At 38.0% G+C, this 16955-nt stretch overlaps 1 protein-coding gene across 1 annotated transcript; it reads left to right on the top strand.

The window, feature by feature from the left end:
• Positions 1-14721: 14721 nt before the first annotated feature.
• On the top strand, positions 14722-16954 carry LOC145004056 (PRP38 family protein). Its single transcript, XM_078962957.1, has 6 exons — positions 14722-15129; positions 15255-15376; positions 15462-15552; positions 15688-15814; positions 15899-15969; positions 16377-16954. Exons 1-6 carry the CDS (start codon positions 14840-14842, stop codon positions 16810-16812), a joined length of 1137 nt encoding a protein of 378 aa, XP_078819083.1. The 5' UTR covers positions 14722-14839; the 3' UTR covers positions 16813-16954.
• The last annotated feature ends 1 nt before the right edge of the window (position 16955 follows it).

Consider the following 16955-nt stretch of genomic DNA (forward strand, 5'->3'; position numbering starts at 1 on the left):
AAATTTAAAATTTGAAATTTTGAAAATTTAGGAGTATTATTTGAAATTTAAAACATCTAACATTTAAAATTTGAAAATTTGAAAATTTTTTCGTGTAATATTTGAAAATTTTAAAATTTTAAAAAACTGAAAATTCAGGCCTTTGTAGCCATTTATGACGTTGTGCCTAGTTAATTGTTATTTGGTAGCGAATTAAGTGGTGAATTAAGACTGTCATGAATTGATTGTTGAATGCCGGTTGAGGTTAAGACATTGCAATTGGAATTGCAACAATATTCATGAGTACTTTGAAAATAGAGATTTTAAGTATTGGGTAAACTTACACTTAAAGATTACTTCATGGATCTAGTCACGAGTAATTTTAAGACGATAATATCTACTATTCTTCAAACAGAGATATATAAGTTGTAATTTACAAATCGGTTGTATATTAATGTTATATAAATGCATCAGTAACTTGATATTATAAAACGCAGCATCATATATGATTTGGTGTAACACTCGGTTTCGAATTTGCTTCTTTATTCGGGGCTATGTCCCAAGTTCTGATGGAGGAGGCTCACAAGTCGAGATTTTCAATTCATCTCAGGGCAACAAAGATGTATATGGATCTTCATCCTGATTATTGGTGACCCTGCATGAAGTGGGATGTAGCATGGTACATGGAGCGATGCTTGACTTGTAGGAAAGTCAAGGCCGAGCATCAGCGACCTCACGACAAGATGCAACCTTTGGAGATTCCCGTTTGGATATGGGAAGACATCACTATAGATTTTATCACGAAGCTTCCGAGGACTGCATGCATAGTGGATTCTATCTGGGTCATTGTGGATAGATTGACCAAGAGCGCACATTTAATTCTCATCCAGGAGAGTATTCTTGTAGAGAAGTTGGCCAAGATTTATGTCCGATAGGTGGTGGCACATCATGGGGTGCCAGTATAGTTGGTTTCTGATAGGGATGTTTGTTTTACTACCAGATTTTGGAAACGGTTTTCATGACGAGATGGGTACTTGTCTCTATTTCAGTACAACATTCCATCCATAGAACGGTGGTCATAGTAAACGGACTATTCAAACTCATGAGGATATGTTGCGTGTGTGCGTGTCGGATTTTGGTGGGAGTTGGTGTCACACCCCAAAACCGAGAACGGCGGAAACGTTCTGGGGCGGAGGATGTCATGTAGTGTATCACAAAAATGTAAAGTAGTAAACAAGCAACAACATCCTCTTAGTCAGACGGTCGACAATTACCCAAATGCTATCATTCTGTCTAGCAGTCTTTGGCAATTTGGTAATAAAATCCATGGACAGCTCTTCCCACTTCCATACAGGAACACTAAGGCTTTATGGAGTTCCATAAGGCTTTTGGTGTTCTGTTTTGACTTGTAAGAATACTAAACATTCCTGTACATATCTTCCTATGTCTCTCTTTAATCCAGGCCACCAATAATCAGCTCTTACATCATAGTACATTTTACTTGTACCAGGATGTATTGATAACTTAGACTTATGAGCTTCATCTAAAATCTTCCATCTTAATCCACCAATCTTTGGAATCCATAGCCGAATCTTAAAGACTTTTAATCCTCGTGGATCTTCAAGTAAAACATCGGCATAATGTACCATTCTTTCCTTTTTTACATTTTCTGTCTTTAAGGCTTCAACTTGCCACTTCTCTTGTTCATCAAGAATGGTGAACTTCACCGTAGTGTGAGTAATAGTATAACACATACTATTACGATAAACTTTCCTGCTAAGTGCATCTGCAACAACATTAGCCTTTCCAGAATGGTACAGGATTTCACAATCATAGTCTTTGATCAGCTCCATGGCTCGTTGTTGTCTCATATTCAGAGTTTGCTGAGTGAATATATACTTGAGACTCTTGTGGTCGGTAAATAATTGGCATTTTGTACCAAAAAGGTAATGTCTCCAAAGTTTTAGGGCAAATACTACTGCAGCGAGTTCAAGATCATGGGTGGGATAATTCTTTTCATAATCTTTCAGTTGTCTTGAGGCATAGGCTATCACTTTACCACGCTGCATCAACACACAACTGAGTCCCAATCTTGAAGCATCACTATATACGGAGAAATCATCATCACCTTCTGGGAGTGATGAGATGGGAGCATGAGTCAAAAGATCTTTTAGAGTTGAGAAAGCTTTTTCTTGATCTTTACCCCATTCGAACTTCACTTCCTTCCGTGTAAGGCTTGTGAGGGGTATGGCTATACGAGAAAAGTCTTTAATGAATCTCCGGTAATATCCCGCGAGACCTAAGAGACTTCGAATTTCGGAAGCATTACGGGGCACTTCCCAATTTTGAATGGCTTCGATTTTGATGGGATCTACAGATACACCGTTACTAGAAATAATATGTCCGAGAAATTGAACTTGACGGAGCCAAAATTCACATTTCGAGAATTTAGCATAAAGTTTCTCCTTTCGAAGAAGTTCTAAGATTTCACGAATATGAACGGCATGATCGGCTTCAGACTTGGAATAGATTAGAATATCGTCAATGAATACGATGGCAGACTTATCGAGCATTGGGCGGCACACTCGATTCATCATATCCATGAATACAGCAGGAGCATTTGTCAAACCGAATGGCATGACAAGGAATTCGAAATGCCCATAACGAGTACGGAAAGCAGTTTTCGGTACATCTTGCTCTTGTACTTTCAACTGATGATAGCCAGATCTCAAATCAATTTTTGAGAAATAGCTAACACCCTGAAGTTGATCGAATAAATCATCGACGCGAGGTAGTGGGTACTTGTTCTTGATACTCACTTTATTCAGCTCACGATAATCAATGCACATTCGCATCAATCCGTCCTTCTTCTTGACAAACAATACTGGAGCAACCCAGGGAGAGGTACTCGGTCGAATAAAGCCTTTGTCAAGTAATTCCTACAGTTGGATCATCATTTCTTTAATCTCGGCTGGTGCAAGACGATAAGGAGTCTTTGCGATCGGAGCAGCACCGGGCACAAGGTCAATTCGGAATTCTACTTGTCTGACCGGAGGAAGTCCAGGCAGATCATCGGGGAAAACATCGGGATATTCGTTAACAATGGGAATATCATTTACAGTTTTATTCTCCTTTCTTGAGATGTCAACTGTATAGGCCAGATAAATAGGACAACCTTTCGATATGAATTTACGAGCTCTGAGGAAAGAGATTATTTTTAAGATTCTTTGTTCACCATAGACATGAATAGGATCTTCCCCTTCAATAGGAATGCGTACCATCTTTTTGTAACACAAGAGTTCTACATGGTTCTTTGATAACCAATCCATGCCGAGAATAATATCGAAATTGGGCAAGGAGATAGGGATTAGGTTAGCAAGAAAATTATAGCCTTCAATTTCTATGACAAAATCCCTATAGATTTTATCAGCAAGTAATGATAGACTTCCTGCAGTATCTACGTGAAATGGTTGCACGAGTGCATAGCAAATAGTTTGAAAAGAATGCACAAATTCATAAGATACGAAAGAATCTGAGGGACCAGAATCAAATAAGATGTGAGCAGGTCTAGAGTTGACAAGAAATGTACCCGTCACGACATTTGGGTCCTTACGTGCTTCCTCTGCGGTAATCTGGAATGCACGACCCTTAGCTTTTGGAACCTCCTCCTTTTTAACTGGAGTATTCTTCGGTTGTTGGACAGGGACTTGACTTCTCGCTGGTTGTTGAACAGAAGCTTGACTTCCCGCCACTTGGTTGGTAAGAGTAGGGCAAAAACGCTTCTTGTGGCCAGTAATACCACATGCATAACAAGTCACATCCTTCCTTGGGCAAGCTGGCTTGATATGACCTGTTTCTCCACACCCATAACAGACAATGGATTCCTTGTCTATTTTGCATTGACCCGGATGATTCCTTCCACAAACGCGACATGACGGTGATTGAATAGAAAAAGATTGTGACCTACCACGGCCAAGAAAAGCACTCTGAGATTGTGCTTGCTTGCTAGGTTCAGTTCAAATAGATTGAGCTGGTGGAATAGTGAAAGCAGGAGTAGTTCTTTCTGTACGTGGATGCTTTGAAATAGTAAGAGTGGCACCATGTATTTCTAAGTCATGCTCATGCCTTCGAGCATACTCAATGGCTTTATCGAATGACAGATAATCCTGGTTGACAACGAAATCATGGATTTCATGTCGTAGTCCCTCCATGAATAACTGAATTTTCTCGTCTTCAGTTGGAATTGATGGGTTTTGGTCATAAGACATCCTATGTGCTCATACAAACCCTAATGCTTGGATCTAGGTTTCTCTATTGTACATGCTTTGAATCCAAGACTATAAACCCTAATTCTAGCATACAAGTAATCATATTAACATAAGAATGAGTTTATAATGTTACCTTGATTGTTATGTAGCAATAACAATCCCAATTCCTCCTTGAATTGACTTTGGAATGCTTAGAGTCACAAGTGTCACTCCTCTAATGGCTTACAAACACCAAGAGCAAATGGAGAAGGTATAAAGAGAGAGGAGAGAGGTTAGAATTCGTCCTTAGGACTTCTTGGGAACAAGTCCACGAATTCTAAGGCCTTAGGGTCTTTATATAGGTGTAGAGATAGGGTTTCAGTCATTATCCTTATCTAGTTGCTTATCCACAAAGCAACCCATAAGATAATCCTTGAATCCTTATCATAGTCGAATTCTAAGGCCTTATCACCTTAAATTCGTTCACCCTAATAATAAGATAATCCTTACCTTATTTTGTAACTATCACATAATTACAAATCAGCCCCTCTAGTTTAATTAATTACACTTGATCACAAAATTAATTCCTAATTAATTATTGACCAATATTAATTAAACAAATATGATTTCTCCTTTAATATATTATTCTTATAACATATTAATAAATCATAATAACCTTTCTCTCTTTATTTATTTCTCCAATCAAGTTGCTTTGGTGAAGCCAACCCAAAAAGACCATGCACCATCGGGTCAAGTACATACCAAAATAGTTATGGACTTAGACACTAATCCAACAGGAATATACTTCGTAGCAAACCTTGCTCTTTGATTAAATTGAGTTTCATACTCATTCACAATCATTCCTCCTTGTTTAAGCTCGAGGAATTCCTTCTCCAATCTTCTCCTCATATCTAGAGGACAATACTTCTCTAGCACACGAGTCTTGAACAACTCCCAGGATAAGTTCTCCTGGACAAATCCATCGAGAGCTTCGTATGTTGCTTCCCACCAGACTAAAGCTTCTCCAATGAGCATTGCAGAAGCATAAATAGCCTTGTCTTCATCATCCACATGAGAAACACGAAATACTTTCTCGGTGTTCTGAATCCAAGTTAGAACAATTATAGGATTAAGGACACCAGAAAACTCCGTAGCACCACTACTCTTGAAATCTTTAAACGAGGGACGCTTCACCTTTCCGCTTGAAGATTCTCCAGTGACTTTCTCTTTTCCTTTATCATCATTCTTTTTGTGTTCTTCGAGAGTTTGTCGAATAACACCGGTAAGTTTACCTAAAAGTCGCTCCTCATGAGGAGATACTGGAGTATTCACTTCCTCGGGTTGAGGATCTCCACCAACATCAGGGGTATGGCTACTTACTTGTTCAGCCATTGATCTGAAATACGGAGTAAGATAGTATTTTAGAATATTAGGGTTTACTATTACCTAATACTCTTACTTATATATTTCCTATAGTTTGTATCCCTATACTTACAATGATTAAGTTCATATATTGAACTTCCTATAGTTTAAGTCTAAATACCAATCCGTGGAATTTAGTTCGCTTAAACTACTACTCTGATACCATGGTTGAAAGACCCCAACTTTCATATTTTTGAAAGACCCAAACTTTCATATTTCACATTATCATTACTCCAAAACATGATAGTTGCATATTCATAAAAGCAATATTTTACATTGATATAAAAGATTTACAAACTATTGGATACAAACCTTCTATTACAAAGTGTTATATATATATTACATAACTACCCAGGATATTATAATTTATACAAACATAAAAAGTAGTACAAAAGTACTATTACAAACTATTCTACATCTTTCAATAGTATGTAAACATACTAGTTATTTATTACCTACAATTGTTAAACATTGATAGGGTAAGCGGTGACGCTTAGTGAGTTCAAAAATAGATACAATATAATGTTATGCCATATATATACTTCAATGTGGCAAAGCAAAGAGGAACAACATGATGTATGTGAGATCATGTGACAAGCGTTCATATCAATCAAAGACATTATTCAAAGATATTCTTTTCAATTCTTGATGTACATCAATAAAGCTTTGGCCCAAATGGCATAAAAGACATGCAATTTCTAATTAACATCTTGTTAGATTTCAGGCTTATAGTCCTGTCTAACCATTTTCCAATGCCATAGAATAGAAGTCATTCTCTTACGGAGACATGCTCTACATGGCCAGAGGCTACGTACCAGTACCAATATGAATCTAAGTCCTTTCACTGATCACATGGTCAAAGGTATTACAATTGCTATAAACATAGCGAATAACACAAGAAAATAACTCAGAATGATAATACTGAAAAGCACATAGCACATATAACACATAACATACAATTGTTCCTGTATATTGAACTCACTTTAAGTTAACCGGGGGTTAAAATAGTAATTTAGACAGCACTTCGGCTTTAAATATGCCTTTCTATGTTGAAAACCGGGAGCTTGATTGAAAACCGGGCTCTACGAAGGTAGGGCTTCAAAACCGAAAAGATAAAATTTACGGGCTTCTCGGGGGTCTCGGGACGTGTTTCGGGTGCTAAAATTGATTTCGGGGCTTCGGGGAAAGTCAAAATGAAGAAAATATGGAAAGAGGGGCTAAAAGTGGCAAATTTTCAAAGTTAGTCGGAAGATCTCGCAACCCCCTTTATATAGGGCCGAGGTTCGGAGTCGGCTAAGTAGCGAAGCAAGCAACGAAGGGCAGGTTGTGACATCCCCAAAATCTCGGCCAGAAAAGACCGATTTTCATTTATGCTTTTAAAATAATTTCAGAGTAAATCTTTTTAATTTGAAAGAGTTGCGGAATTTGTTCCCAAAACAAAACATGATAAAACAATGTTTACCAAAGCATTTCATAAAAGAAATGTATTTTCATTATATAATCAAAACTCGGGGTGTCGTGTTCCGATACAGACCAATAAACATAAACGATAACATTACAAGTCATTCAACAAATATATACATATACAGACTTGTAAACAAAACAACTTGATGGTTCATCCATCTTACGCCCTTGCGCCACTTCCTGTAATACAAATAAAACTGAGTGGGTCAGGCTTGGGAGCCTGGTGAGCATATAGGGTTTTCAACCCACAATAAATAATTAAATTAATTATTATCAACCAACAATAACCCAATGACCCATTCCCGTTATTCTCACTTTATGTCCCTAAAATAATTGACACAAGGGACCTAGTCTAAGAATATTTTATCGGGGTGACAACACATGCTTCGGGGGTTCCTCAGCAATATAAGTCAAATAAGGCAACCATGAGGGGGATGGAATACAGCGAATGAACACCCAAGTTCATTAACACCTACAGGTTATGAGCATGCTAGCGTTCCACTGGACTGTCTAGAAAAGTCCGTGGTCATCATCTAAATTCCACTAGATGACTGAATCAAAACAACATCGAGGCCTCTCATCTGTTTATTACACACCAACTATCTACCCATGTTCTACCCAACATATTAGTAGATAAAAACATACATTTTTATACATAGTTTCAAAACATGTATAGCATGCTCGATCAATACATTTTCCATATAACAGATGAGGCACACACACATAACACGCATTTCATATAGAAATAATCAGATCTGTAAGATAGAAGAAAGTGAATATACATTCACACACATAACAACAAAATATACACATAACACGTATCTCGTATAAAATACTTCATAATTATGCGTTAGAAGAAAGTAACAACACATTTACACATATAAACAACAATATACTTAATACACTCAAATCATACTTGTATTATTATCGTGTTTATGAAAGGTAGTATACACTCACTTGATCAGAAGATGATCGGACAGCACTACGACTTGCAAAAGTAGAAATCCTCAGCAGATCTGGAAGATCTCTACAAAAATCGAACTTCTCGCGGGCAGAGTTTCGGCTCGGAAACCGCACTTCTCGGGATCTTCGGGATCTCGGGACTTGCTTCGGGACTCGGGAACATTACCGGGGCTTCGGGGTGGCTTCGGGGGTAAAAACGCAGAGCTTCGGCACGAAATGGAAGAGAAATGAGCAATTATGCCCTGACCCCTCGCATCCTATTTATAGGAGGCTGGAACCTTCCAGTCCGCGGGGCGTACATACCTCCGAAATCGTCACTGCATGCATCATCCGAAGTGTCGACACTCTTTGCTGTACGCGGGGCGTACACGAGTACGCAGGGCGTACTCCGGATGAGTCCGGTGACTCGTCTTCGGATAATACCGAATTTTAATAATTAAATTTAATTATTAATTATTTAATAAACTTCGAAAATTCATATCTACTTCATACGAACTCCATTTTCGACGTTCTTTATATCCACGCGAAGGTGAGACTATGATCCACAACTTTCGTTTAGACTCCGTCGGCTAATTTTGAATTTATTTTTAATAGGCCGGGACATAAAATTTCGTTATAAATTCATAACTTCTTCGTTTGACGTCCGTTCTCGCCTAACTTTTTATCGCTTTGATACTAACAACGAGATCTTCGATTCTCGTTTAGATCACTAAGGCTAAATATCGCTCTAACGTAAATTTCACTTTTTACGTCATTCAGTGGTGCCGGTTTTGTCGCGAAACTTTGACATGTCATAACTTCCTCGTTATAACTCGGATTTCGGCATTCTTTATATCTTCGGAAACCTTGTTTCAACTACTACAACATTATCTAAAGATATCAAGTTGATTTTATACTTAAATTTTGACGCTTATTTTTATTCTTAATTAATCAAACCACATAATTAAGCAATTAAGCACAAAACACATAATACTCAAATAATACACTTCTATTATTTCAAAACGGGTTACAAAGGTTAACCTAGACTATTACATTGCTAAAAATGGCAAGCCCAGAAACACAGGCGTTACACAGGTGGCGAGAAGAGGAGGCTAGGATGCGAGGTTCGGTGGCCAGATGCCACACTCGCGAGGCGGCCAGGTGCGAGGTTCGGAGGCGTGACAAGGAGCGAAGCGTCAGCAGCTCGTAGGCGAGACGTGGCTCACCTCGTACACGCAACGTATGCGACACTCAGAAGGCTCCGGCTGGACCTCCCTTCGGTCCTATCACAGTCCGACACGCGTTGCTTCTCTGATTGTGCCACAACCTCGGTGACGCAGCACTTCGTGCGAAGTGACGTGGCAATGACGAGGTCTCCGGTGGCTGGTACTGTTCATGCGAAAATCTCGGAAATTGAGCCCCGAACTTCTAAAATCCATAACGTTCGCATACGAGCTCAGTTTTTGACGTTCTTTATATGCATGCGTAGCTAAAATTACGCTTTACAACTTTCGTTTAGACTTCGTCGGCTAGTTTTGACTTTAATTTTAATATTATTATTTTTAACAGACCGGGACAGGAAAATCCGTTAAAAATTCATAACTTCTTCATCCGACATCCGTTTTCGTCTACTGTTGTACTACATATGACGAGACCTTCGATTCTCGTTTAGGATGTATTGGTAAAATATCGCTTGTTCTAAAATTCGAGTTTTTAGTTGTCTACTGCTAAGTTGAAACTTCGAAAAATCATAACTTCCTAATATGAAGTCAGATTTTGGCGTTCTTTTTATCGAATTTCTCGGTTTAACGAATACTACGACTTTCATTTAGATTACTAAAGCTAAAAAGTAGTTTATCAAAAACTCACTTTTTACGTCATTCGGCGTCATGTCGGTTGGTCATAACTTCTTCGTTATAACTCGGATTTTGATGAGGTTTTCGCCTACAATTTTCTAACGAGATTCTCTACAACATCAAATAATAAAAATTTACTTATTTAAAATTTCATATTTTCGCTAAATTTCACTATTTGGCTTTTAATTGGAATCTCATAAGACTTCCAATATTTTCTGAGTGATTCTAAACATAGTTTTACTTCATTTCTAGTAAAAACCATCTGTTAGAACTCAACACTCAATTTTAAATAATATTTCACAATTTTATTCATTACAAAACACGATTTTAAAACGTGTATGTTACAAGATCCCATACTAAACTCTCTCTGTCAAGAGATTTTGGGAACCAAACGCGACCCCTGCATGATTGCAAGCCGTGAACATCCACATTACTATCACAATGCATTGTGAATCATTGGTATAGTTAGATCTTGAACTTGTTCAATGCTATAGCACCTTGTTATGTCTGTTCTGTTATCATGTTTATGCAAGCGTATCTATGTAAACATATTCATGTAAGCGTATCTATGTAAACGTATTCATGTAAGCGTATCTATGTAAACGTGTTCATGTAAGCGTATTTATGTAAGCGTATTCATGTAACATGTAATGTATTAGTATAGACTCATGAATGAACTGACTCTTGTGTGATTCCTTGTACTTGGAATGGTAAGTAGTATCCCCTAACTACACCTATTATAGTTACTCGTAATGTATGTGTATCAACGAAGGTATACCTTTGCTACCCAAAGGTACTGAACTGACTACTCGAACTTTTATATCTATATATGTATACATGATATATAAATAATATTTAGAAGACATTCGGATGAGCAGCCGATGCCCTAAGGCTACATCCCAACGAGGAAAAGGAAATAAAGCGAGCTAACCGTCCTAAGTCCTTTAAACATTATTTATATAACTATACATATCTAGGCATGCATTTGACAATATAGAAGCATAAAAGAAGTTTTGTAAAACCTTTAAAAGTTTAATAATAAGAAACGATGACTTGATGTCAGTTTATAAAACGATTGAAAGTGTTTTGTTTGATAAGACAATTTAAGTATAAGGAAAACCTTTGTTTGAAACACATTTGTAACAGAATTTGAAAGGAAACATACAGTATGTAAGATAGCTTGATAAAGAGTTTTAAACATGTAAAGACGTTTAAGAAAGCCATTTGAAGAAATCTGTTTGGTAAAACAGTTAACATATAGTAAATTCATTTGCATGCTAGTTATTAATCACACTGATTGATAATAACTAGCATGATTCAACTTGTATCCCCCCCCCCCCCACAAAGCATTTATAAACATTTAGAAATATTTAAAAGTTTAATTAAGGGGTATGAACTCACCTGTGGTGAGTGGTTTGGATGAACGGACTGTATAGGATGCTAAGTGTCAAGTGAAGACTTGAACACACAATGATCCTAGTTAACATATAATATCACATATATGTATTCCAATTAGTCTTTAAACAACTAATTAAAAAAGTTAAGACATCCTGGGACATGTAAAACACCTTATATAAGTGCTATAAGTCCCAAGGATTGCATCTAAGTGTTGTATGACATTGCTATTGAGTTTAGGGTTCAAGGGAACCCTTCATTTGAGTTTACGGTTTTGTGACCATAACTCATTGAGTTTACGGTCGTAAACCCATGAGTTTATGGCCATAAACTCATGCTTCTTAGACCATTTTGAGTTTTGAAGCTTTACAATTCCTTAGAAGCATTTCTACTTGAAGTACAAGCCTATGGAAGTGATTAGGGCACCATTTCACTCCTAAATGGAGTTTACGGTCCTTGGACCATTTGCCTTTGGGTTTACGGTCGTAAAACCAAATGGTTTATGGTCTTTTGATGTTTTCAAGACCTAAGCTCATCAAGGAAGGGATCTATGCTAGTTTCTAAGGCTTGGAAGGGACTAGGGTACACCTTGGCACCCTTTTTAGGGTTTACGGTCCAAGGTGTTCTTGGACCGTAAACACCTTTGATCTTGGGTTTCTTGGTTGTTTTCTTGATGTTTAGAAGTGTAAAAAGGCTTAAAATACACTAGGGTAGGAGTACTTACTAGATAGAAGCTTGAAAAGGTGCTAAACGTCCAAGAACACTAGTGTGTGTTCTTGGTGTTCTTGGTGAAACTTGAAGATCTACACTTTTGGAATGATTTCATGGATGGAATCACGTTAGATCACTAGATTAAGCAATATATCAACTTATTAGGGCTAGAAACACTTACAAGTTGAAGATCAAGAAAGAAAATTCGGATGCTACTTGAGAGGATTTGAGTTTTTCTCTTGAAAAGTGAAAAAGTGATTTAAATAGCTAAGTGCCATATATATACTCTTGGGGTTTACGGCTGTAAACACCAAGTTTAGGCTGTAAACTCCAAACTATTGGAGCTTTGGGACTTTATTGTTGCATAACGCCCCCCGTGGGTATCCTCTCTCCTAATATCTCCTGAAGTACTAATCTTAATACACTCAAACTTATTCCAAAAAGCTTGAAAGTTTGCAGAAACTGTTCTGACTTCTATTGAAGTGAAGGGTTGTACAGAATAGAAATTTCGGGTTGTCACAGTTGGGATACATATCTTCCGTTAGCTGAATTTTCATATAACAACAGTTATCACACTAACATTGATTGAACTCCTTTTAAGATGCTCTACGGGAGGAAATGCAGGACCCTAATTTGTTGGGGTGAGGTCGGTCAACGAGTTATGGGGAGTACCGAGGTGATGCTCAAGACCACTAAGCTGCTTCAGCAGGTTTGAAGCAGGCTCCAAACAGCCCAAAGTAGGCAAAAGAGTTATGCCGACGGGTACCGATCAGACTTGGTGTTCCAGGTGGGAGATATGGTTCTCTTGAAGGTGTCACGCTGGAAAGGTGTCATTCGGTTCAGGAAGCGGGGAAAGTTGGGCCCCAGGTATATCGGTCCCTTTAGGGTTTTGGATCAGGTGGGTCAGGTAGCATATCGCCTCGATCTTTCAGCCAAGCTCGGTCAGATTCATAGCACGTTTCATGTCTCTCAGCTACGGGAGTGTTTAGTGGATGATTCTGTAACCTTTGGAGGATATTCAGGTGGATGATCATCTGAATTATATTGAGAGGCTGGTGACAATTCTAGATCGGAAGATGAAAACCTTGAGGAACAAGGTTGTGGAGCTGGTGAAGGTGCAGTGGTTGCACCATAAGGGGGTCAAAGTGCACTTGGGAGCCCGAGGAGGAGATAGGGGAAGACTACCAAGAGTTGTTCCGGGCAGCGGACTTCGAGGACGAAGACGGATCCAAGTGGGGGAGAATTGTAACACCCGATGGTTCCAAGGTATTATTTATTTATTTAATCATATGTTTAATTGTCAGAATCATGTAAGTTATGTTGGGCTTAGAAGATTGGGCGGCTATGTGGGGGCTTAGCTGAGGTCGTATGTTAGGCGTAAGCCTAGTGTACGCGGGGCGTAGAAGGATCACAAGGAAACACGGAGGCATGCACGTACACTCAACGTACAAGGTTGTATGCGCAGTGTATGTGGACAGACTTCAAACCCTAATTTCTAGGGTTCAATCCCTACATAATGTCATTAAGTCCCATGTGTTAGCCTCCTTATCATCCTTTATTGTCCAAAAACCCTAATATCAAACCCTTTATCATCTTGATGTGTTCTTGACCTTGTGAAGTGCATTTTTGGTAGTTTGGTGCCTTGAAAGGAAGAAAAAGGAGTTGGCGAAGGAGAGTTGTTTGAGTTTGAGCTTGAAGATCCGGGTTATCATCATCATTTGGCACTCATTTGAGATATAAAGCTCATAACTTGCTTTGTTAATGCTTATATCTCCTTTGTTTGAGTTTTTGAACCTTTTTGGTCTCGTAGATGAAATCTTGTGGATTATTGTCATTTTTGAAACTTAGAGTTGCTACTCTTGGTGTTCTTTTGGTCATAGAGTCATAAAGTTTCCATCTTTGAAGCTTTGAACCATCCATAGGATGTATGTACACATAGGGGTTTTTTTTTCGATGCGCAAACTAGTGTGTTTTAGTTATATGCACTGCTATTAAAAAAAGTTGAAACTTTGTAAGACGCGATGCACCCTATTTATGTGGTTTAAAATGAAATTTTCAAGTTGTTGGAAAATAACCGCAAAACCGCATCACTTGAAAAGTCGCACATCACAATTTTAAGATTACAAAAGCTGATGCATGCGGTTGGCAGTTAAGCTTTGGCCTAAAACTACACCATGCTCTCCTTTAGAGCATCGTCACAATACGACAATTTGAAAAAAAAAAAACATTTAGCAACCAAGAGATGTTTTCGGCAATAAGACCTGCGATATAGATATGAAAATTCTAATAGGAAATGATTTTTTGAATGTTATTTAGATTTGTTTCGTTTAAATCTAGAACTCATAAAGATTACAAATATAGTTGTAATTGATCTTTTCCGAAAGTTTTTATAGTATCTAATAATAGTTTTTCTAATAATTTAATGTTATGCAGTATTTAAATCATCTTGACATGATCTAAATATTTGTATTTAAATGTTTTTTTAATTCAAAATCTTTGTATACTCAAGTAGGGACAATTTTTTTCTATATTAAACTAAATTAGACCATCTTGAGTGTTGACATGAAAATACTTATTCATGTTGGGTGAATTTGAAATACATGGAAAGTAGGGGAGTGATCTGCAATTACTAAGAACTTGATACATCTTATATTTTGGGATTGTGTTTCTGAAATAGATGAAAGATTAGGGACTGAAATTAAATTGCATAAATATTGTATGCCATTTCAGTTAGGGGGAAAGTTAAAAGGGTTCAAATGCTAGGGTTTTGGAGAATCAAATTGCTCCGCTAAGCTTACCATCAATCGGGAGCCATAATCATCAATGGCGAATCGTACGGACCCATCTGCGAAAAGCATACATGGAACGAACCCCCAAAACCTCGTTGAGAAGATATTGAGATCCAAAATTTACCAAAACACCTATTGGAAGGAACAGTGTTTCGGTTTGACAGCTGAGACGCTTGTGGACAAGGCCATGGAGTTGGATCACCTCGGCGGCACCCACGGTGGAAACCGCAAACCGACGCCGTTCATCTGCCTCGTCATGAAGATGCTCCAGATCCAGCCTGATAAAGAAATCGTCGTCGAATTCATCAAAAACGAAGATTACAAGTCAGTCATTTTCATTCCTCTTTGCTTTTTAGTAGATTTTTTTTTTTTTAAATTATGAAATTGCTCGCATCTCTACACTTCCATTTTGTACTCCGTTTTCCTGAACATTATCGATTGTTGAGCAGATATGTACGAATCCTTGGAGCCTTTTACTTGCGACTTACAGGCACAGATATTGATGTCTACCGGTATCTAGAGCCATTGTACAATGATTACAGGAAACTGAGACGCAAATTAGGCGATGGAAGTAAGCCTTTTGTGCTAGAATTATGCCTTTCTGAACTTCGTTTTGCTAATTCTTGGTATACTAATGTGTCTTGCTATATATTCAGAATATTCCTTGACACATGTGGATGAGGTTATTGATGAACTCTTGACAAAAGATTATTCCTGTGATATTGCTCTTCCACGCATAAAGAAAAGGTACATCAATACACTACTGTTCATCTTTCCTTTTTCATTTCCTCTTCCAACATTATCCAGTTTAAATTGATCCGCATGCTCATGGATGTCATAAGAAAAAATTATGAAGTTAAGAGCGATTCTGATCATTAACAGGCTTACCATTGAAGCAATTGGCGCTTTAGAACCTAGAAAAAGTGCACTTGAAGATGATTTTGAGGAGGAAGAGGAAAAAGATGAGGATGATCAACCCATGGATACAGATGTTGGGGGTCACGAAAAGGTTTAAATCTATCTGCATAACAACTTCTATACATAATTTAATCAATTGTTATTATATCTTATGACTAATTTTTTGTGAATGTAGGATTATTATCGTGGACAAAGCCCAACAAAGGAAAGAGATCGAGATAGGAAACGTGACAGCCATAGACATAGGTATTACAGTATTACTATTACTTGCTCTTTGTTATCCATTCTACACTTTCCTTTAGCTAGTTTGTTTTTTGATCTTTGTAGTAATTTTATCATCATGAAAATTTTAATTGTGGAAGCTGTTTTCAATCTTCTGCCCTTGGGTGGACCCACATCACACTGGGTTATCAATTATCATTGTCTTGAGCTTTCATAGGCTGAAGGTGATGTAAACAGCTTCCTAAATCAAGAGATTATGATCCTGCCAGGTTTCTCTGTACTGACAGTGTACAGATGAGAAGTATGATGGATTGCACATTCTTGTTTATTTGTTTATTACAGCATTCTACATTGCAATTTGAAAAATCTACTTATATAGATTTTCATAAGTAAAATGTTATAATATATAGTATTTTGTTTTTTGGTTTCAGGGATCGAGATGTTGATAGAGAGTATGAGAGAGATTATGATTATGAGCGGGAGCGTGGAAGAGGTCGTGATAGGGACAGAGACAGAGACAGGGACAGGGATAGGGACTGTTATCGTGGGAGAGATGAAAGGGATTACGGGAGGGAAAGACGTGGCGGCAGGAGGAGGAGCCGCTCCCGGAGTAGAAGCCGGAGCAAGGACAGAAAGGAGCGGGGTCGGGATGACGGGGAGGAGAGGCGGAGGAGACATGGGCGGGATAGGGATAGAGACAGCAGTGGTAGCCCTAGAAGGATGCAAGATGATGAGAAACCAGCCAAGAAGAAGAAAGAGAAGGAGAAGGAGAAGAAAAAGGATGATGGAACGGATCATCCGGATCCTGAGATTGCAGAAGCTAATAGGATTCGGGCTTCACTTGGTTTGAAGCCTCTGAGGCCATGAAAAACAAAATGGACTATGACATAAAGAGCATTGTTTTGAGTTTTTATCGGACTTTGTTTTTAATGGAATACATGTATCATCAAGGCACACATACATTGTTGTTTTTAATGGAATATATGTTATCAAATTAACTTTGACGTTAT

Source organism: Lactuca saligna, chromosome 7, assembly GCF_052625555.1.
Source record: "Lactuca saligna cultivar CGN05327 chromosome 7, ASM5262555v1, whole genome shotgun sequence".
In the NCBI taxonomy this organism is placed as follows: domain Eukaryota; kingdom Viridiplantae; phylum Streptophyta; class Magnoliopsida; order Asterales; family Asteraceae; genus Lactuca; species Lactuca saligna.